The following is a 24,284-nucleotide window of genomic DNA, read 5'->3' as shown; positions in this document are numbered from 1 at the left end:
CGAAATACGTTCGCCGCCTCGGGCGTCAAAACGCAGCAGGAAACGATCTAAATGACAGTTTTCTTATCCCGTCACGTGCGGACGATGCCGCTTCTGAAGCGCGTCCTCCTAACTATGCGAAAAGAAACCTCCTTGCTTACATAACCGCCGTTGCCCGCCCGATGCTTGCGAGGGAGCGGTGAGGTTCGTGACGAGAGGTGGTGGCGAGGGCAGCGAGACAAGTTGTAAAAGAAATAAAAGAAGGCTTCTTTTTCCTTCTCGCGCCTTCACGGCGTGGCGAGAAGGGTGTGTGCCGTTCCGAGGTCTGGCAGAGAGCGAGTACAGTAGTAGGCAAGCCTTCCGATGTGGCTGTTGGTGCCGTAGCGCGCCCGACGCAAGGAGTGTGTGTGTGTGGCTTTGAATGCGCGTGTAAGAGACCGTTCCGAGCACGTGCCAACTTCGCGGTTCTCCTTGCTCGCGCATGCTAGAACAATGCGGCGGCATTCATAGTTAACGCTAACGCCGCTTAGTACTTCTTATCAGGGTCTGACATCGTCGCAAGACTCAGCCGCGCCCACCAACAAGCATCGGAAACAACGGTGCGCCCTTATAGTGCATCGGCCTTCACCTTCCTTTTCGGATGCGTCCTGTCGTCTGCATCCGATGCGCGAAGCCAGCATTGTTGTCGTCACGTCTGTCACGTCGTCTGCTCGACCGTGGATCGCGCGGAAGTGACGTCTCGGCGCATGCGCGTCGCGGGACAAAAAGCGGCGAGTTTCGTCTGTCTGCACGGCGCGCATTGTCGTCTGCTCGCCGCTCCAGACGTCTTCGAAAACCGACGACGAATCGAACGAAGTGATCCCGACGAGCCGAAACAATACAGCTGTCTTCGCGTTTTCTACCGGTTGATTGATCGCGATATCCGAATCCTTACTTCGGTGTTTTGTTTGTGTGTTTATCGCCGAGTGTTGGACTATACGAAGCCTGTGTTTTTACCGCAACGAAACTACGGATGCCGCTGCTGCGTCTGGGCGCTCCGTAGACGTAGTCGCGCTACCAGCTGCGATCGTGTTTTGCAAACACCTGCACTATCACTGCTTTCGCTTCCAACGTTCCTCCGGTGGCGCCCGTGTGTGTGTTTACTGTCACCCGTTTTCTGCTGAATGTGACGCCTCTGCTTCCGGTCTTGAATCCTTAGCACAGCCTGGCTCATCGAAACCCTCTGCAAATTGTAACGGACGCGCGCATTTCCGACTTGTGTCCGTCGGAAGCGAAACCGACTTCCGTGTCGACTCGGACCGACCGGCCGACGCCGTATGTTGCCGGCACTGTATGATCATCTGAAGTGACGTCACGTCTTCGAGGTGACGAACGCCGGCGCGCCAATTTTAGTTTGCACCCTTCCGGACACGACGGTCGCCGCGCTTCGTTGCTGTTATTCTGGTGTTTGTGTATCGTGAGTGGCGCGCAAAACAAGAAAAGACATGGCAGCGGTCGTGCAAAGAAGACAAATTAGGAGGCCTAACGGTGAGCTTCTTCTTCACGTCCTCTCTCACTTCTTCATTTTTCTTTTTATTTTTTTATGTGACAAAAACGTATAGAGATTGACTAAGTCATACAACATAACAGCACATAAACTGCATGATTCGCCCTACATGTTTAGTCGTTAAGGTGTACAGCTATTGAACATCTGTTCCTCACTCGATCATTATACATAACGGAGTCGAATATCACTGCGTTAAGAACTACCTGAATAACAAAAAAAGATATCATAGTCTGGGTTTTCACGCGCCATAACTACGATATCATTGTGAGGTACGACGTATAGTGGGGGGCTCCGGATTCATTTCCACTACCTGGAGTTATTTGACCTGCATATAAATCTAAGTACTCGGGAGTTTCTAAATGCGTTTGACGTGGCTGGGTATCGAACCCGCACCCTCGTTCCCAGCAACAAAACGCCTAAGCCGCCAAGCAGCCATTGTTGCGCGGTAACACCGCATAGTGGCGTTCGTTTTGAAGGTTGAATACGACATTATGTATGTATCCACCCGATCGGTTGAAAGTCATGTGAAGGGCGAATTCAGTCAAGCAGCGCAAATAAGCGAGGACTAAAGAAGACTGCACACAACACGAGAGCTGTACCTTCAGCTGAAAATTTTATTGACAGAACGTGTTAAAATATTCCTAACTGCGCATGCTCTTACAAGGCAGTAAAGAACTCATGACCATTGTTCGTGGTTAGAAGTATTACAAGGCATCTGACCTTAACACTTGGCTGTCAGCGTAGCCTAAAAAGGAAATTTTTTTATTCTGGAAGGCGATTGAAGCATAATGCAGTTATGACCTGCGTTTTGTATCTAAAATGGATAAAGTAGCTTCCTTTTTAGGTTACGCAATTCTTTGGTAGACAATTGTTAAGATCAGCTGCCTTATATGACTTCTAACCACAAGTGATGGACATGAGTTGCTCATTGCCTTCTAAAACATGCGCAGTTAAGAATATTTTAACGTGGTCTGTCAATCAAAATTTCAGTTCAGAGCACAGCGCTCGTGTTGTGTGCAGTGTTCTGTAGTCGTCGTGTATTTGCGCTATGCGTTTACATTCGCCATGATTCAATACCAACCCGCCCATTTCTCGATTCTAATCACGTGAAAGCGTTCATTACACTGAAGTTTCTCGTCTTAACGCGGTCATTGACTCGTGACTGAAGAAATCTCTGTCTTTTTGTTTTTTTTTAGTTCTTCGCAAGCTTCTCGCGTCGTCGTGCAATTGTTCGAAGAAACCGCAAAAAGTGAAAGGTTGCCTCTCTGGAAGGTGCGCTTCGCTTTATTTCACTTCCTGCTTTGACAGAAGCGTCTTACGCTAGAGTGGTCGGTAAGCAAGAAATTCCAAGCAATAGCAACGCTAGACATATGATTAGCGGAGGCGGCCGACCAATGGCAGTGAACGCTTACAAAAAAAAAAAAAAGCTTTGTAATTATTGTTGCGTATCATATTATTTTATTACACTCTGGATTGGCGTCCTAAATAAAAACAGTATTCCACAAACGCGTGAGAAACATTTTACATATTAGTAACTAAAGGCAAGGTGCTATCGGAAAAAAAGTAGGCAATATTTTTTTTAGTGCGATCAAATATACGATCCGAGGCGTGAATTCACAAGGCTTCATGTTCTATTTTTCTACTGGCCTACCGCCGTCGCTAATGATACTTTGAGTAGCGCCATTGGCTGTGAGCATAGAGTTTCCCACAATATTTACTAGAGGAAACTCTGGCGATGCGATTGTTCAACGACCATGGGAATTATCGACGTGTAGTACACGGATTTGCCTAATCTTCATGCTTACGGCTTCGAATGCCTTCGTGGCTTTGCTTGTTGCTGTGTTTTAGGGTTCGTTTCGGATAAAAGAATGGACCGTTGTGTACTTCGTTACCCAATTTGAATTGGCGAGCCTAAAAAGGTCAAAGTGGTGAAGTGGAACTGCTGCACATTTGCTGAACTTAGTCTTGTGACAGAGCGGCTGCAGGCCACACGGAGCCAAACGGAGCCGAAATAACGAAGCGTAAACAAATCCGTGTACTACCCGTCATTCCCTGGCCGGCTGAAGCGCCGTGCGTTGCAGCTCCCATAGACACTAGCGCCAGAGTTCCCTCTAGTGTATTATTAGGAAACTATATCGCTGGGAGTCTCCTTTACAAAGAACTCTAGCAAAGTAAGAGATCTCTGTAAATATCGGTCCTGTTTTATTTTCTCTGTAATATCGTTAATAATTTTTAGCTTTTCAGAATCGTAAGCATCGTATAATATGTGGCGCCGTTTGTTCTGTTTAAGTGCATCGCCTGAATGTGATAAGAAAACTCCCGCGGATTCTACGCACTGATCAGCGCCCGTCTAATCGCTGCCATTACATTCAGTGACCGGCACTCGTCAAGTACGTTCTAATTAGTTACCAGGAACTTCTAACACTTTGCAATATCATCCAAATGAGGCACTCAACATTAACAGGCCTAATTACGCTACTTGCTTTACGACATTTTAAAATGCTTGCATCTAAAAAAAGCAAAAAAAAACGTGCTAAAGAAACGGCTGGGCAAATGTTTTACAAACATATCCGAGGCCGAAGTTGTTTCTAAGAGAACATATCAGCCAATCCCCATGCGGCGCATATCATTACCGGATGTGGTCGGCCAGTGTCTTGCAGCGACAATTTGTTAAAGGGACTCTAAAGTTAAGAACAATTTTTCTCATATTAGTGAAATACTTTTTCACAATACCAAAATCGCCACGCTTTCCGCGAGAAGACGCTTGGTAAGCGAGAAAACGCGCAAAGAGGAAATGCTGGTATCGACGCCTCCTCGAAATTACTGCACCAATAACCGTGACGTCATAGATTTTGACGTCGATGTCTACTGTGGCCTATGCAGTTCCTAATCGGTAAAAATGGAGTACATTGTCCTCTGAAGGGGCCCGATACTTAACATATACCGAGCTTTCAATGAATTTCGTTGAGCCAATGCCGCCGAAATCTAAAAATTTTATTTTGAAATACGGGACATCGCGCGTAGGATTTCGGCGCGAAATTTAAAAATTAAGCTTTGACCTTGATTTCGTCCTCTATTAATAAACCCATAATTGTGAAATTAACTACATTAGAGTTATCAGAGTACAATTTATCGGTCTAAACCGATTTCTTGTTTCCTTTCAGTGTCCCTTTAACATACATCTGTAAAATCCTCAACTTTACGTAGTAAGGACCCGTAAGACAAGTCCAAGTTTTTCTTAGGGTTAAATTCACTCCACAGACAACCACGTTTAAAAGGAAGACACGTTTCATCATAAAAAAAAGAGAAAAGGTCAGTCACACCGCCAACACAAATTTCGCAGTGGTACCCACCACCGTGCTCTAGCGGTTATGGCGCTCGACTGCTGACCCGAAGGTCGTGGGATCGAATCCCGGCCGCGGCGGCCGTATATTCGATGGAGGCGAAAATGCTAGAGGCCCGTGTACTTGGATTTAAATGCACGTTCAAGAACCCCAGGTGGTCGAAGTTTGCGGAGCCCTCCACTACGGTTTCCCTCATGATCGTATGGTGGTCTTGGGACGTTAAACATCAAGAATTATTATTATTATTATTAAATTTCGCAGCGGAAGTGGGAAAGAAGCAAATAAAAGGAACGCCTTCTTGCACGAAACTGTGTGGGTTCTGTCGATCGTCACTGCCGCACTTCAAACCACACACGCCATATTATGCCAAAACTAAATGGGCCAACCTGAACCACGTTGATGGCTCGTTGCATCGAGAACTTGGGCATCGCCCGTTACTTAGTGGATATGTTCAGCATTTAGTAGTAGATGTGATCAACATTTTGAGGTGACGAGCTCCGCCTAAACCTAAGGTTCAAGGGTAGCGACAACTACACGCGCGCCATCTCGAGGGGTCCAAGAAGCAGCGATAGCAGAGGACGCGCCGCTCGCTCCCGTGCATATTGCAGGGCGCCTGAAACCGAACTCCGTGCACGCTTGAACCGTTAAATTATTAACACTTGTGGCCGAAGATGTTCATCAATTATCGAACTACAGGGACAATAACTTCAACGAGCACGTTAAACGTTGAAATAAAACGCGTGCTATTCCGAAGCAGGTTCCGAGCGGGTTCCCCACAGCAGCTGTCATGCAGGGCATTTATGTTTTTTTTTTCTTTGCATATTTTGACATTCAGCCTAACTTGAAGTGCAGGTGGTATTTGGGTGAGCTAAAAGTGCTTGTTTTCTAGTTCGAATAATATAGGCAGGTGGTGCGGCGTATCTGCTACTCTCGGAAACTTCGTCGGGCACCTAGCGCTCTTGTAGTGCGCTCTTGTTGTGCGCAATATACGCGCTATTATTGCTTTGACTATGTTTATCAGCGTTCGGAAGTCTTCCCAACGTTAAACGGTACTTTTAACTAAGCTTATTGTGTTCGTGCTCTAAGAGGTTTGCTTAGGAGAAGGGGGCATATTCCACAAATCCAGTTGCACTGCATTTGAGGAATATCAGCGACTTGACTACCTTTCCAGATATAGGAAATATATCATGCCCACTATAGTGTCGGTGAGGCATATATGGTTTCAGTTGTTTCCTCCCAGTGTCTTGCAGTATTATTTATTCTAACTTGTCAAATGCATTGTGGTCATCTAGGGAAAACATCACGCGGAATGCTTCAACGAAGAAGCCTTAATCGATCTTGCACACGGCTGTGAGGCGAAACATGGCAAGGTGTGACAAAAAAACTAATCCCAAACGGTCATTTCCCTGTGAGCTTCAGGGGCGTAGCCAAGGGGGGGGTTGGGGGGGTGCAAACCCCCCCCGAAATTTTTCAGTTTTGCTTGCGTATATAGGCACGAACACATACAAACGCACGCACGAACATACATAAAGTATGGTTGAACCCCCCCCGAAAAAAATTTCTGGCTACGCCCCTGGTGAGCTTGTAGTGTTGAAGCCACATTGTTGAGAAAAACAAATGCAGCTGTATTGGGTTCCGAGCTATTTAATGTTAGAGATACGGGGTGTGACTGCATTGACTACTACGCACAAATCTACGGCATAAAGAACGCCGAAGCAATAACAGCGTTGCTGAGATGGTGTTCATGCATATGTACGAACGAAAGCACGCCGGCCCGGCGTGCTTTTTGCTTGAAACTATAACAATTACAAAATCACTTACTTCGTATAGCCGGGTGTTTTCTGTGGGCGCAAATTTCTTGCGACTTATTTTGTTCAGCCATACCTCCCATCAGCATATATTTTTGTCACCGCGAGGAACGAAAAAAAAAAGAAAAAATTTTAGGGGCGAAGCTCCTTAAAGCGGCACCCGTTCGTCCCCGTCGTAGTGCGTAACCAGTCTTAACGCTAGTACCAGACCTTGACCTCCAAGGTGGTGCCGGTGGGAGATTTCTCCTGTGCGTTGTTGAACAATAAAAAATTCGCAGCGTGCGCGTTAACTGAAAGCCGAATTCTTCTGTCTCTCATTCCCCATTAGCAGCCATTGGCATGTTCCAGTAGGAAACGTTAGTAGAAGTAGAAGTGTAAGTGTTAGCTAAAAGTCGACTTCTTCTGTCTCTCATTCCCATTAGCAGCCATTGTTTACCTCCAAGGTAGTGCGCCTGGTGAGATTCTCCTGTGCGTGATTAAACAATAAAAATTTTGTTCAAAACGCCGTTGATTGATGAAATAAACCAACGAAAGACGCCAGATGTTTTCTAAAAGCAAAACGAAAAGACGCCAGATGTTTCTCCTCTCCTACGCTCCCCCCCACCCCTATCTTGCCTAGCGGCGCCGACGCAGGCAGCGTCGTGGCAGAGTCTTGATTGAAAAAACCGACCGCTCGCGCTTCCCAACCGTTCACTGACCACCCCGTATATATAGGCACTGGATTTTGACCTCCAAGGTAGTGCGTGTGTGCGATTTTTCCTGTGCGTGATTAAACAATGAAAATTCACAGCGTACATGTAAAATTAAAGTGAGCTGCAAGTCGTCATAACTCTCATCGAACTTTTAGTATAAACGCGCCCGATCTCACGTCGGTGATGATGTACTGGGCAGAATTCACGGAAGATTCACGGTTTACCGATGAACCTCTGCAGCTTCGCCCACTCATCATCATTCACTCCGTGGATATGCTGTGATTTTTTTTTCGTCCTCCGCGCAGTGAGGCAACCGAAGGCATAGAGACCCGACATACTAGCACGTCACGCTCCAAACATTAAATTCAAACGCAGAATGCCTGCGTCCACTCAACTTCAGGTACATAAACGCTTCTAGTTTGCAACAACAGTGCGAGAGGCGCGTGAAGTACTCTCTACTTGCTAAAATCGCCCAACTACACGCTTGAAAACACTGCAGTGATCCGTACCTATCGCCGGTACAGCGCTGCCGCCGCTGGACCCTTTGGGCGGGGCGCGTAGGCGAAAAGGTCACGTGCCGCCAACCGGCCTATCGCAGGACGCGGAGGCTGGATCAAGACCTTTCGCTACTTTTGAAAGATAGAGGGATTTTACCTAAACCTGCTTGGGCGCATCAGTCGTGCTAGAGCTGGTTTCCCGGCTCGAAACTTAAATACCTTTTCTGGGCTAGTGCAAGTACTATTATAAAGGGGCCTTGAAACATTTTATTTAGATATAATGGAATGGTCTCACTATTAGCGCATAACGCTTCACGAAGTGCAACTGCACCACTTAAAATTGTGCCCACATTTTCAAATTTCAAATCATCATAAAATCTTTTATATCAACTTCTGATAGCTCACCTTAGTTAATGTACATAATTTTTGTCATTTTTGCACGTTTCGCTTGAATAGCGTTTTCTTTTCATTTTTTTTTTGCCTTTTTATTTGACTTGTTTTCATTTTTATTTTTATTGCTTTCATTTTTCTTACTGCACTGCATTTGATTGCACATTGCATTGCTTTGCATATTGTGTTTCGCATTTTGCGTACTACTTTATTGTATTCCTACTATTTCATCTCGCATTAGAACGGTTCTTGCAAGCTAACCACCTGCTAATCTTCTGCCAATTTTTTAAAACAATTTTGTTGTAATTTTGAACTGAGGGTCCCATTTTCAGCATTTATACTCTGGGGCCCTCATCTCTATACAAGTATTTTGTAACTGATGCGTATGTAAGCAATAACTTCACACTGAAACTGAATCACATGCCGCAAAAATATTTAGAATCCGTCAAGTACTAGTCGAGTTACAGGAGGGCTTTGTCGAACGCTTCAAGCGCTTTCTTTCTCCTTTCGTACCAGCGAGAGCGCTCAAATCTACGTAGATACAGGGATGACAAGGGGGCAAGAAGATGTGTCTCTTCGTCAGCGCGCGTCATGACCTTGGGCACTTTTTCCTCTTTTAAATGCGAAGCATTTCTTAGCGAACTTCTGCGACTTTCAGCATATCTATCTATCTATCTATCTATCTATCTATCTATCTATCTATCTATCTATCTATCTATCTATCTATCTATCTATCTATCTATCTATCTATCTATCTATCTATCTATCTATCTATCTATCTGTCTGTCTGTCTGTCTGTCTGTCTGTCTGTCTGTCTGTCTGTCTGTCTGTCTGTCTGTCTGTCTGTCTGTCTATCTATCTATCTATCTATCTATCTATCTATCTATCTATCTATCTATCTATCTATCTATCTATCTATCTATCTATCTATCTATCTATCTATCTATCTATCTAGCCGCCTACCACTTTGTGCTCTCCTGGCCGTTTCGTTAATCGGATGTATACCAAAATTGGTATGGCATAACATGAACGTAATGCGAACATAAATGACAGGTCATAACATGAATATCATGACATGCATGTCATGAACAGCATGACTTACATTCCACGGCCTTGGGACTCTTGCGGCGATCCTGTTAATTTCATACATACCAAAATCTGTATGGTGTGACAAGATTTCATGACGAACATAACGACCGGTCCTAACTTGCAAATCATGACACGCATGTCATGTGCAGCATGATTTACATGACATGGTTTCTGGCGCTCGCGGCCGTTTAAATGAATGGATGTATTGGAAAACTGGTATGACAAGACATTTCTGTATGGCGAACATATCTGGCACGTGGTAACATGAAAATTATGATATGCATGTCATGTACCTGATGATTTACATGCCACGCTCATGGCGCACTCGCGGCCGTTTCGCTTGATTGATATACACCAAAATTGGTATTGCGCAATGTGATTGTATGAAGAACATGAATAACAGGTGGTAGCATGAAAACCATGACATGCATGTCATGCATGTCATGATTTACATGACACGCTCATGGTGAATTCAAGGCCGTTTCGCTAGCTTGATATACACCAAAATTGGTATTGAGCAATTGTTACTGTATGAAGAACGTGAATAAAAGTTGGTGACATGAAACCCGTGACATGCATGTCGTGTATGACATGATTTACATAATGTTACTAACAGCGCAAAAAAGGACGAAGGACCAGGAAGAAACACATGGATCACCAACTTGCCCAACGAATCGCTCTCTTAAATGATTTACATGCCACGATCATGGTGCATTCGCGGCCGTCTCGCTAGCTTGATATACACCAAAATTGGTATTGCACGACGCGATTGTATGACAAACATAAATGACAGGTCATAGCGTGAATATCATGATATGCATATCATTTAGGGCATGATTTACATCTCACACTCACTGTCCGATCTCGGCCGTTTCGCTAGGTTGATATACACCAAAATTTGTATTGCGCGACGCGTCTGTATTACGTGACGCGACGCGAATATAAGAGACAGGTGGTAAAATCAAAAGCATGATAGGTATGTCATGTATTTGCTCGTCTGATATACACCAAAACTGGTATTGCGCGATGTGACTGTATGACCAACATAAATGACAGGTCCTAACATGCGAATCGTGTTATGCATGTCATGTACGGTATGATTTACATGTCACTGTCATGGTGCGCTTCCGGCCGTTTTGTCAACTGGATATATACCAAAACTGGTATTGCATGACACGAGTGCGTGATGAATATAAAAGACATGTCATGCATTGTGCCTACTAGAATATACGTCTCATCAGCATGGTATATACCGGATTGTACATGCATGCGTGCATGGCAAACATGGGATATATGGTGAACTAGATGCCATTGCATGAATGATTTCATTCGACTCAAAGTCAAACAATACGATGTATGCAGCTCTTTGCTGACTGCTTCGCATTACATCGATTCCCACAGTGCGTGGGATCTGCCGGACTTTTTTTTTTTCTTGGAACACGCGGCTTACTTTCAGCGTGATCGCTAGCGAGCGCGCGGGCACGTGGCGGCATCCCGCGGCGGCCACGGTAACTACGCAGCTCACGATGCTCAAATCAGCCCGCCGCCGTGGACGTGGGTATATGGCGCAATATTTTGGGTACGTGGCATCATTTGTCGAGAGAAGAGGGAGTGATTTCTAGCTGACTGAGGAATAACTTGTAAATTCTACGCCGTGTGCCGCGCTATAATGTTTGGCTCGCGCGTTTTCGGGAGCCTCGAGTAACGATTGGTAGCAAAGCCGCAGCAGTATTTTACTGATTGCTTTGAAGTGAAGTATAACAATAATAATAAAAAAGACGCGAAAGCGGCTGCGGGCTGAGCGGAGAGGGATGGCGGAGCAATCCAACCTTGCACGTCACAGGGATGCGTCCGCATGGTGGCGCCACGCTATGTCCTCGCGCCCAATAGTTAAACATTCGTCTCGTGCTGGGGTGAATGAGTTTTGTTGCCGTTATTAACGAGTCAGTAGCCACTGATTAAGAGCAAGAAACAGATGTTCAAAAATTTGCCGTCACCATTCCTTTGAGAGTTAAAGGTTCGTCCTTCCTACCTAAATATTATGTTTGGCTGAGTAGCGATGTCACAATCACTGACGAAATTTACCAAGGTATTCAAGTTTCTGACCTAACACCTACTGGCACGAACGTGGGTCTGTACGGGAGCGTCTTCTATCTGAAAAGCTCGAGAAGTGCATGACGTCACGAAAATGAGTAAGCGCTATTGGATGGAGCATTTATGCTGATTCTGTGTGGCAGAGAGAGAGCGATGGCGGCGGTGGGAGGAGCTGACATTTTTTCCTAAGTTATAACCGAGTACAGTGGTTTCTCAGTGCGGGGCAGCTCTCCAGTTCAGAGTACGGTAAATCGTTCGAGCTTTTAAATGTATAAGCTACGGTGCAAGCATTTTTATGCCGATTCAACGAGAAAACTGTCCGTCTGTCCGTCCCTCTGTCACGTAAGACGATCATCGCCATAAAAAATTTATTGAAAAATTTGCGCGGTCCCTCACGCATTTGCCTAAGAGGACTGAAGGCCCCGCTACGGTGGTCTAGTGGTTATGGCGCTCGACTGCTGACCCGAAGGTCGCGGGATCAAATCCTGACCGCAGCGGCTGCATTTTCAATGGAGGCGAAAATGTTTGAGGCCCGTGTACTTAGCTTTAGGTGCACGTTAAAGAACCCCAAGTGGTCGAAATTTCCGGAGCCCTCCACTACGGCGTCTCTCATAATCATATCGTGGTTTTGGGACGTTAAACCCCAGATATTAGATATTATTAAGAGGACTGAAGGAGACAGCCATCTTGTTCTTTTTCTTCTCATTCGATTGTATAAATCCCAGCGCACGTGCTGCGCGTGCGCTGTATTACCGTAGCCTCAATGGAGACACAAGACTAAGAAGTGAGGCTAATCGCACATCCGGCGTGTTCATGACGCAGCTCTCCGAATCTGCTCTTCCAGAGTACGTTGCATATGACGCACGAATTTGCGCTCTCGGGCGATATAGCTCCGAGTACTTCGAGCGTCTGGCTGCCAGCTGTGACTCGGGTGGTGAGACTACACACGCTCGAAACAAGGCTCCTTCGTTCCTGCGAGCGATGTGGCTTATAGCTGTTTTTTAAAAGTCTTATATGCCTTACAAACACGAAAAGTGACCGCTGCCGTCGCCGGTGCCAACACGAGTGACGCCGAAATCACCATAATCATGTGATGACGTGATCGTGACGTCACAAGTCACTAAAATTTGTGACGTCCCTATGGCGTCTCATGATGACGCTATAATCACGACGACATAGTGATGACGCCATCACATGACGCCGTCGCTTGGTCAAAGTGGGGCCGATCTCCGAGGCACTGCAAAACTACTGAGGTGCAGGAAAGCTTCCCATTCCTTCCGATCCCGGAGGCAGTGCAAAACTACGTTGGGTGCGGAAAGCTTTCGGGTGGGAACAATACAATCGACAGAGAAGGAAGAAAAAGACGATAGCTTTCGCTTTCTAGTCGTGTTAGCCAAATGCATAAAGGGCCGTGTGACTTTCTTTTCACCAGAGGACAGGAGGATCTCTATATGTGCAAAGACATTTTCACGTTAAATTCGTATAAACGAATGTGCCAGCAAGTCGCGAATATGGACATACGCTTAAGAAAAAAAGCAAAGGAGTCCTTTCTTGTTTTGCCACTTATTAACTCTCACGTAACTAGCACTCTTTAAAGAGACACGTTAACTCTGATTTGGAGAGTCGTGGAGTCTATGTGACGGCGAATGATTTTCACGTGTCTACCCAGTTTCGCTACTTTTACTCACTAGCTGTTATATAGGGTTTAGGCGCTGCTGTCGCAGACGGAAAGCTCCATGGCTCACTGACTTTGCAAGGGCGACCTCTTATTCAGTGGCGATGCGTGCGCGTTCGATGCGCACGTTATCATGCATTCGAGTTTCCGCGCGTTTTTACGTCGCTGATAATCATAACGGTTCTCATGCATGAACCACAATTCGTTTACGAAGCACACAAGGACAGAACTCACTCGCCTTCCTTTCGGGTAACACCTGTTCGCGCGCTGGAAATAAACGGCGTGCGCACAACGCGTTTCACGCCTGTAGAGCGGATGTGACGAGAACATCGCACGTTGAAGCAGACAGCTGCGTTAGCTCCTTTGTACCGAATGGGTTTAGTGCGCTTTGTATTGTTTTGAACAAGAAAATAATGTTGCGATTAAAAAAATATGTTATTAGGTCTGGGATGTAGGTCCATGGCTATTCCACTTCTCTTTGTCGCAGGAAGCAATAAAATGCATAAAGATACATACATTCGAAAGATTATAATAAAATATGTGTGGCTGGCCACGCCTCCCGACAAGCAGTGGATGCAATTTAAAGTGTCTTGCCTTTGGTGTTGCAGTATACCACTTAGTGTCTTGGGACCTGCCAAGAATGGCGGATCATAGGAGAGCAGTAATACAATATAATAAGCTCTTATTCTTTACGTATACGTACTCATAAACGATTGCGCTACGCTTACATGTTAATCAGCTTTATTCAGCAATATTTACTAAATAGTCGCGGAGAAAGGCAGTGACTTCCATAATTTTGTACAAAAAAGTTATGTATAATTAAGGCGCTTGATCTGATAAGAATAGTGATATCTGGGCTTTTACGTGCCAAGATCAAGATATGATTATGAGGCACGCCTTAGTGGAGGCCTTATTGGATGGCTTCGGAAACCGCCGCGACCGAACCCGCGACCTTCGGATTAGCAGCCGAATGCCGTAACCACTGTACCATGACGTGTGACCTGCCAAAGCCACGATACGGTTGTATGACGCGCGCTGTAGTGGGGCGTTGACGATAACCTTTGGCCACCTGCTGTTTTCCTTAATTGTATACCTAAATCTAGGTACACGGGTGTTCATGCACATTGCCTCCGCCGAAATGCTGCCGCAGTGGTCGGAATCGAACCCGCGACCTTGTTCTTAGCAGCGTAATACTTTAGCAGCTAAGTCACCGCTTCGGGTACAAAGAACTCATCTAATAACTTATAATGCGGGATGCCAGAATGAGCTTCGCAGAAGCGACCTCTTTATTTAGCGCGCCTCTCCGTTTTTAACGAATGATGTCACTTTGCACCCGGTACTTCGTCTTGTTACGCTGACGCATGCCTTCACTTATTCAACGTGCATTTCTGTGTATAACGCACCATGCCGCAAACTAAGCTTGTGCTGTATAGTTCGTGCCTATTTATATCCGCGCAACTGAACCGCGTGTTTCGAGCGGGAAGATATATTTTTGTTCCGATGTTTTCTTCGGTAATGCAGTTAGGCAGCGCCAGACGGCCGCTGTCCCTGTCGCTGACCTCCCGCAATCTACTGTGGCCTCGAGTTTTACGTCCACGTTTCTCATTTTTTTTTCGTTTCAGTTTTTTTTTCTTTATTACGGCGTTCTTTCTTCTTGCCTTGCGAGGGGAATCGCACTCTTGCGGCCATGAACAAACGCGACCGTCGTTATCATTCGTCGTAAGCTCCGGTGTTAGCTTCCACATACAAACACAGAACCACACACGCACGCACGCACGCGCGCGCGCGCACGCACGCACACACACACACACACGCACACGCACGAACACGCGCACACTTGTGAGGCGTCAACGGTCGCGGCAGCTTCCGCTAACGCCTCAGTTGCACATTTATCTTTCCTTTTCTAGATAACCCACATGCCAGCGTGTGCTCGCGTGCTTTAGTGCCTCTCGGTTTGTAATTGCCCCTGCCGTAAAAAATGCCATAGCAGCACTGCATGGATATACGCGCCGTATGTAACCCTTATTCGCGTAAACCTTACGAGTCCCTCAAAGAAGTATGTACTGATGAACGCTCCCACTTCTCGCATTTTTAAATTGATCCAGAAGCTATACGAAAGCTATCCCACTTTGATAAAAAAAGCAGTAATGTTACTGAGTTTATCGCTATGGAATATATCGCTGTCGAATATATGGCTAATTCTTAAAGGGACACTCGCCACGGTGGTCCAGTGGTTATGGTGCTCGAATGATGACCCGAATGTCGCGGGATCGAATCCCGGCCGCGGCTTTAAAAAAACTCCATGTGGTCGAAATTACCGTAGCCCTCCACAAATGGCGTCCCTCATAATCATATCGCGGTTTTGGGACGTCAAATTGACTCGGTTCGGACTATACTATTTACCAGCCCTCGTGTTTCAGCGCATTGATTCCTTAATTCGTGTTTCGGTCGGGCGACATATCAAATTTCACAGTGTGGTGTTGTGTAGTGGACTGACTTCCTCCGTAAGTTGCCAGTTACGGATAAAAATAGCGATTCTACGTCGAATTTCCATTAAAGGGACACTAAAGAGCAAAACGATTTTTCTCGCATTAGTAAAGTAGTCTTCAACGATACCAAAAACACCACGCTTTCTGCGCGAAGACGCTTAATAAGCGAGAAAACGCGCAAAAGAAAATACAGGTGGCGACGCTACCTTGGAATTCCCGCACCATTTGCCGTGACGTCACATATTTTTGACGGCGCCTGCTTGGGCCTACGTAGTTCCTAATAGGTTAGATCGAAGTACATTGTCCTCCGAGGGGGCCAGAGACTTGACATAACGAGTTTGTGGAAATTTCGTCGAGCCAGTGGCGCCAAAATAAGTTAAATGCTCTTTCAAGTCTTTTTACGTCACGAATTACAAAGTTCGCCGCGAAATTTAAAAATGAAACTTTGAACTTTGTTTTCTCCTCTAATAATAAACCTATGGTGGTGAAATAAACTACACAAGAGTTCTCCGAGCACACTTTATCAATCTAAACCAATTCATTGTTTCTCTTTAGTGTCCCTTTAAGCTTCCGCTCTTTGAAACCGAAATGCTGAGTGCACGCATGTTCCCGAGACCAATGCAGCATCATGGGAGCACAGCTACCCGGCACTCGTCTAAACGGTAAGAAGAAAGTGAAGACATAAGAGAAAATAAATAAAAGGAATACTCAAGACGGGCGTCCCGCATGGCTTGCTCCACTAATGAGCCTTGCGTCAGCTATTGCAATTCCCGGCAGGAAAAAGCGTACGTGAGAGAAGGAAAGATTTGCACGCTAAATGAGTTATTGCTTACCCGGCAGGAAGCGCGTCTCAGGAGAACCGGCTCTGCCGGCAACCAGTGTTCCGATGTGTGTATTACCCTCGCATCTTAGTGTATCTTTCGCACATTGAAAATTGATTGGGTGAGAAACAACAGGTCCTGGCATTGGTGGTTTTTTTTTTATTTGTTTCTTGCAAGCTATTCCCTTTATTTCGTGATCAGCCTGCTTCTTGTGCTTAGTACGGCATAAACTTGATCTACTTGGCAAGGATTCAGCATAAAAGATGGATAATTGTTGGTGTTTAAGGTCCCAAAACCACAGTACGGTTACGAGGGACGCCTTAGTAGAGGGCTCCGTAAATTTCGACCAGCTGGGAATCGTTAACGTGCACCTAAATCTAAGTACACGGGCCTCAAGCATTTTAGCCTTCATCAGAAATGCGGACGCCGCGGCCGGGATTCGATCCCGCGACCTGTGGGTCAGCAGTCGAGCACCTTAACCGTTGGACGACCGTCTAGCGGTTAAATCTAAGTACACGGGCCTTCAAGCATTTACGCCTCCATCGAAAGTACGGTCGGGGTACGATCCCGCGGCCTTCGGGTCAGCAGTCGAGCACCGTAACAGACCACAGTGGCGGGTCTCAAAAGACACGGTGAGGCACACGAACACGGACGCAAGAGAAGAAAGAGAACAGCCGTGTTGTGTACGTTTTGTACGCCTTAACTTATTTCACGGTGTCTTTCTGCATTGTGTCGCAGTTATTTAGGCAAACTGCGCATTGTCGCGAAGGCAAAGAACGTCCACAAAGCGGGATGAGCGACGAACAAAAGAATCGAATGAAAGTGTTCCCGATAAAATGTGGTCCAATTGCGCGTCTATAAGGTCAGGCAAACAGCTAGGCGTTACATGCCGAGCGCGTATAGAAAGATGACAGAATGCAAAGGGTGGGGAGGTTAGTCAGAACGAGCATCCAATTTTCTACCCTAAACTTGGGGCATGAGATGGACCGCGTGATCCCTCGTCAGCGTTAGAATCGAAACACTGCATTTTATGTGAGCTATAGTGTTATGTGACTGAACTGCATTTGGTGTTGTTTTTTTTTTGTGTCGTGACGTGAATGGACTTTGTGAATATGTGATAATGTGTTTATGGCTCGATTGATTTGCACGAACTCTGCATAGCTAGGTGCTCTGTTTAGGCAAATTTTTTTCATGGCTGTAATTCTCATGAATTGTATTACCTGTTAAAAGGAGCAGACGGTGCACGTTTCTTAAACCATATATAATAACAATAATAAAAAAAAACTGGTGAAGAGTACACGCAACCGTTACGGAGCTGATCGCGCTGGGGACGAACCAATAGAAACCCGGGGCTCTCAGAAGGCGTCTAGGTCATTCAGGTTGTTGACATACGAAAAAATAATAATAGAAAACTAAAAGACGGTTACAGTTCACGAGCAGGCTTCTAGAAGAATAAGAATAAGTAGAAGAGATGCGGCGCCAGCGCTCGGCGTGTCGCACGATTTGCTCGGCTAATGAGTCGGGCACTGTTGCGTGAGAGGCTTCCTTCCTTCTATTCTTTATCTTTTTGTTTCGTTTCTCGCGTCTGTCTCCGGTTCATCTTCATCTCTGCCTTTGTTACACCGGTCTACCGCTGCGCTCAAGCGACGCTCCTGCATGCACCGCACGCACGACCGAGCTCCCCAGACGGCCAGCGACAGGGCGTGCATATGGCGCGGCAGTAGTAGTGTTCGCGGCGGCGCATCTTATGTTCCGCGTCTGGGACTTGAGAAATGGAGCTTCCTCGCAAGGCTTTCGCTTTCGCCATGCCCCCCCCCCCCTTTTCACGGTTGACCTGGCGCGGGGTGGTCTCGTGACCTTGACTCTGCAGCGCCGAGAATGCCGGCGCCACGTCGGGCGTCAGGTAGTCTGCAGGTGCCCCCTTTTTTTTCGGAGGACCCCCTCCACAACGGCTGATTTTGGTTGTTACACTTTCTTTCTTTCTTTCTTTCTTTCTTTCTTTCTTTCTTTCTTTCTTTCTTTCTTTCTTTCTTTCTTTCTTTCTTTCTTTCTTTCTTTCTTTCTTTCTTTCTTTCTTTCTTTCTTTGTGAGGACTGAGGTTTCACTTACGTGGTCCAGTGGTTCCTCGTACACGCAGTCCTGGCCGCCCTTTCTTCTACAGCGAAGTTGTCGTATTCTGCCGTGTTCCGGGTGTGGAGGTTACGGTGCTGGGCTGCTGACCCGAAGGTCGCGAGTTCGATTTCGGCGGCGGCGGTCGCATTACGATGGACTAGAGGCCCGTGCACTGTGCGATGTCAGTGCACGTCAAGGAACACCACATGGTCGAAATTTCCGGAGCCCTCCAATCCGGCGTGCCTCATAATGATACCGGGGTTCTGGCGCGTAAAACCCCAGATATTACCTTCTTCTTCTTTCTTTCTTTCTTTCTTTCTTTCTTTCTTTCTTTCTTTCTTTCTTTCTTTCTTTCTTTCTTTCTTTCTTTCTTCTTTCTTTCTTTCTTTCTTTCTTTCTTTCTTTCTTTCTTTCTTTTCCGTTGTGAAGACTAAAGCTTTACGTGCATGGTCCGCCGCTTCGTTGTACATGTAGTCTAGGCCGCCCATTATTTTCTTGTCCCGCATTTCTCTTTTCTCTCTCTGAGTGGCCTCTCGGCGTATTTTTTCGCTTCTTCTCCATGGTGCAGCCACACCATGTTATTTGGCGTAGACATATACAAGTTCCTCAAGGGTAACGCGTGCGTTGCATACGAACTCGCAATCGCGTACGTGTATGTGTTTTACGCACAAATCGATTCGTTCGAATTACCTCCCTTCCCGCTTAACATGTTTGGTAACCAAGCGTCGCTACATGTAACCATTGTATCGGCTCCGCGTTTGCTGTTTCGCGAGGGAACACGATGAAGTCTCGCTGATTGCGTCTTGGCGTTATTATTTTTTTTTCTTAACTTGCACTACGCTTCAGGGGGCTTCAAGGTCGCACTGTGGTGTTATAGAAGAGCGCAATCTCTTTCCTTGGTGTTCTCGAACAGCTCCGAACGTCACTGCACACAAGCAAGTACAACTGGACAATATGGAACGCAGGCTTTGCGGCTAAGCACACACATACACATCAAGCAAGTCTCTATCTTAGAAATAAAGATAGAGAGATAGAGAGATAGAGAGAATGAAGCTCATTCGTATGAAACCTGTAGGGCTGAATCTTAGTGGTGCACTTTCCAATGGGCTGACCTTTCCACGTTTCATCGTAAGTATTCAGCCTCTAAAAAGTGACGTATAACAATAGCATATGCGCCGTCCATCATAGGCTGCTTTGTACGCAATCCCCAATATGTGTTATGTTTTCGTTCTAGTGACCTATCGTGGGTATGGCCTGCTTTTCTGTCTTTTTAATAGTTTTGTACATAGTATTCTTTGTGCTTTATTTCATTTTCAGGTGTCATATGGTATGTCATTAATACTTGTAATCATTCCTGCTATGTCTCTTAATGAGACGGAAGCAGATATCTTTGAATAATACAACGAGATTTGTACCCCGCCTCTGAAACGGCCCAATCAGCCAACAGTACCTGCAAATAATGTCAGTTTTTTTTTTTTTTGGTAATGCCGTTGCATACACTGATCTGACATATTTCGTGTAAGTTGTCGAAGGTAGTATTGTGACGTGTCCTATTGGGATGTAGGCGATGTAACTTGTAAGATCGGTGTCACGTGCGCTCTCTGTGCTTGCGGGCCCATTGTCCGTTAAAGTAACATGTCGTTTCAGCATAGTGTTACGCCATTTCCGCATCACTTCTGTACCGGGAACTCTTCTATACGAGCGGCGGCGGACTGTAGCTTTCACCGGCTGTGCGTGTCACCACGTCTTACGAGGCTCCTTCACCAAGTAATACGACTTACGATACGAAACTTCCGCGCCCGGGACCTTTATTAGATGCGAAGCATCTTATAGCGTAGCTCAAACCGGTGGTGGTGGTGGTGTGCGGCGTGACCACCCTTACTGCGCATGCGCAAACCCTCTCCACACACGTCCTCCCAACTCCCCCTCTCCCTCTTTTACCCCTCTCCACATCCCCTCCCTCTCTCCCTCTCCACTCCCCCTCTGAAACGCGGGCTCGACATGCCGAAACGCTGCTTCGCATCGCCTCATGGTCCCCTTTAGCGGGATATGGTGTGCCCCTCTCCTGCGCAACGCCGCGATGAGCGCCAGCGCATGCGCGTCCCCTCCCCGTCTATCTCCTCTCCTATGCTGCCCCCCTCTCGCGAGCCAGACGGCCGCGTTCCCCGCTCGCCCTGTGAGAATTAACGGCAAGGATAGAGGGAAGACACGACGCGCGTAGCGTTCCTCTTCGCGTTCCACGACGCGAGGTCGGTAGCATGCCCAACGGAACGCGATCGTGCAAGTTCTGCTGCTTCGCATGGCCTCATGGTCCCATTTAGCGGGAGATGCTGTAATTTTATTGCTTTGTTTTGTTTTATCCGATGCCGCACTCCACACTGCTGTATAGATTTAGTTCATCTCTGATTATATATCTTCTCGTCCTCTTTTTTTCCTTTATCTGTTACACTGGTGTGCTCTGACCCCTCCAGCCTTCATCATTGTACTCCATCACTGTAACGCTTACCCTATCGAATGTGGTCGATCTCAGCGAATGCGCGGTGCTGACAGCCAAAGGCTTGAGAGCATGATGCTCGCCAATGCGGAAGGCGAAACGTTGCACGTAATGCTTTCGTCTCAGTGAGCTTCACTTGGGCACTTGCGAAAGGTTATATATTCTTTCTTTCTTTCTTTCTTTCTTTCTTTCTTTCTTTCTTTCTTTCTTTCTTTCTTTCTTTCTTTCTTTCTTTCTTTCTTTCTTTCTTTCTTTCTTTCTTTCTTTCTTTCTTTCTTTCTTTCTTTCTTTATCTATTTGCTTTCGCGAACACTCGGACACCTGAACATCTCAGTAAGAGCGTTTGCTTTACCAGAATAGCTGCTCTCTTTTTTTTATTTGAACTTGCGTCTATATTCCTTCGTGTGTCTTTTCCTCTACCATAAATTCAGTCACTGTACCCTCTGTGGCTAAATAAATTTGAATCATGGTTCTTGCGGCATACGTCAGAGACACGCCCTGTTCGACAGGTATAGGTATGCCCTTTAGAATATTCAGCTTGCGCGAATAAAGGATCCCTGCCAGGTGCGTACATTATGTCTACAAGTGCTTCGCGGTTGGCGAGCAGGGCGTTTTTATGCCTTGACACGTGCACGATCGGAATCAATAAGCGGCGCACTGTGTGAGTTTAGATCTAGGTGTAGGGACGGTTTTTCTGCGTGCTATCCAATGACTGAACGGTGAAACGTTGCTTGTCTAAGGTGAAATCACCGACTAGTATAAAGGGTATGTGCTTCTAGGTGTTTTGTATTATTCTGTCACAATTACGATTAGTCTACTGTTAAGCCTTTTGTATGGCATTTGACACGGTGCTGTGCCGTGAGCACGGACAACACCACACACCGGACAAGCCTAGACCCTAAGGTATTTCGCCCCTAATATATGGCAGAACGCTTACCGGAGACACCGTATCAACAACTAGGCCCGTACGCCCCCCCCCCCCGAAATTTTCGTGACACATGGTGTTTTACCGAAAATAAATAAGGAAAATAGGCTTTTTTTCTCAAATAGTCAAGGCTTTCAGCATGTGCCCCCCCCCCCGAAAAAAATTGCTGGCTACGGGCCTGTCAACAACATATGCTTAATCGCGCGTTCGTATATATGGCGATTCAGCGAGCGCACTTTAACAATGATATCTGTGTGTTAGACGCCTGACGACGCCATGGCTGATCGTGTACACCCCAGCAATTTTTTGATAATATCGCACGAGCGTCGACCTCAGTATGGGGTAGTTCCTAAAATCAGCGAGAAGCAGCGAGATCAGCAGTACGACGATCAGCGTCACAGAGGCTTTATGAACACAAGATCGCACAGATAAGGCTGATAGTGTGCATACATCTCTACGCAAAGACCACAGCAGACGGTGCTCCCGCGCCACTGTGCTCTCTGCGCTTGCGCATCACGTAGAAAATCTCGTTACTTCTAGTCTAATTGAGGCCCTGCCACGTCCAGAGGTCAATGCTCGTGCGATATTAGTAAAAATTGCAAGGGTGTACATTACTTTCAACGTGACAGCATATTGTTGCGTTTTGTTTGTTTGTTTTCTTCCTTTCCTTGTTATATTTATTTATAGTAAAATTAGGTGTTCTTTGCTCGGGCAATGTGTGGGTTTGCGGCGAACTGGGTGATTGAAACTTGCTGTCTTATTGGTATAGCCGACATTATTGCGGCCTCTCTCCCCATCTGCGTGTGTTTATTGAGCAGCAGCAACGACAACAGCAACAATAACAAGAACAACAATAATAACAGCAACAACAACTTAGTCGCGTCGAGTCAACACCGCTGTACAGAGTAAGGACACGATCGGCCCGCGCTCCTGCCTGGTTGTTTATATTAAGGGGCTATCCTTTCCCCTTGTGCACTGAGTGCAATGAACCTGGGGATATACGTCACTACATCTGGTCCCGTGAGCGCTTTTGCTCCGAAAGGGAGAGTCCCTTGGACACTGTGAAAAAAAAAAAGAGGGTTTCACCGCGGATGCTGCGAAGACATTGTGTTTCCGGCAGGTGTGCGGATGGTTCGCAAGGAAGTGGACGCTATACTTTTACGCTTTCAACCAACGAGAAACACGTTTGAGTGATTTTTGGTGAGACATACTGCATGGAAAGAGTCGCTCAGGGGGAGCAGTTGCCGGCCAGGTCTGCCGGGCTAACGCCCCGCCTGTGACAGCATCACCACCCCCACCACCACCAACAACTAACGACACTATCGCATAACGGCGCGGAGAGCAACAAATTTTGTCAATTTAAAGGGTGAATTATGAGCTGTTGAGGTTTACTCACTGACTTATGAGCTGTTGTAAATTGCTTTATCCTATATAGCATCACTAAGTTGAGCGCCACGTGCAGTGCTGTTATATTAAGTGGGGTAAAGAGCGACTCAGCGACTAAACACTACCGTGCTCCTCTATCGCACATGGTTTGCGCGAACTTGTTCAGCGCTGCGTGCTATGCAAGATAGTCCTTAACGTTGCGTGTGCGCCGTTTGAAAACTCACGAACAATAATGCCGGGGTTGTATAATACTAGTAATAACTGTTGGGGTTTAACGTCCTAAGACCACGATATGAATATGAGAGACGCCGTGTGTAGTGGAGGGCTCTGGAAATTTCTATCACCTGGGGTTCTTTAACGTGCACCTGAATCTAAGTACACGGGTCTCAAGCATTTCCGCCTCCACCGAAAATCCCGCGACCTTCAGGTCATTCGATCCCCCGACCTTCGGGTCAGCAGTCGAGCACCTTAACCACCGGACCACCGTGGTGGGTTCTGCCAGCGGTCTATATAATACGGACATGCCGGCGTCTCGTTGCGTATACGTTGGCCATTTCAAGCACCTCTAGAGTGTGTACTGACCCACCCGCTATGACGTGGCCTCATATCAGAGACCACAAGACGTATGACACGACCGTCAGAGGGCACGCATTCGAGTGCTACGTCACAGGCAGCAGCAAAGCGCTACACGGTACACCCATAGTGTTAGGAAGGCGGTGCTAGCGAGCTTAGGCCCATAGCCTATAATTCTTCTTTAACGGCCGCGATTTCGTTCTTCTTGGTAGCGAATTGAGCAACTTTTTTTTTCTTTTGTAACCTTCGAAGCTCAACTTCGCCTTTTCTCCACGGTCGGATTTGTGCCTCTGGGCACCGTCGCTCGCATACATTATTAATGACCGACGCGCCGACGCCCTCTGCCCTCCGCGAGACGCCTTATCACCGT

The 24,284-nt window shown here is 46.5% G+C and overlaps 1 protein-coding gene across 1 annotated transcript in view; it reads left to right on the top strand.

Moving 5' to 3' along the window:
* Positions 1-496: 496 nt before the first annotated feature.
* The window catches only part of LOC119399576 (neuron navigator 2-like), a 297,894-nt gene continuing 274,106 nt past the window's right edge, over positions 497-24,284 (top strand). The window contains 1 exon segment of the mRNA XM_037666382.2: positions 497-1,506. Coding sequence (XP_037522310.2) covers positions 1,464-1,506 — 43 coding nt within the window. The 5' untranslated portion in view covers positions 497-1,463.

This window comes from Rhipicephalus sanguineus, chromosome 7 (genome assembly GCF_013339695.2).
Source record: "Rhipicephalus sanguineus isolate Rsan-2018 chromosome 7, BIME_Rsan_1.4, whole genome shotgun sequence".
NCBI lineage: Eukaryota > Metazoa > Arthropoda > Arachnida > Ixodida > Ixodidae > Rhipicephalus > Rhipicephalus sanguineus.
This window is presented reverse-complemented; position numbering and strand designations above follow the sequence as displayed.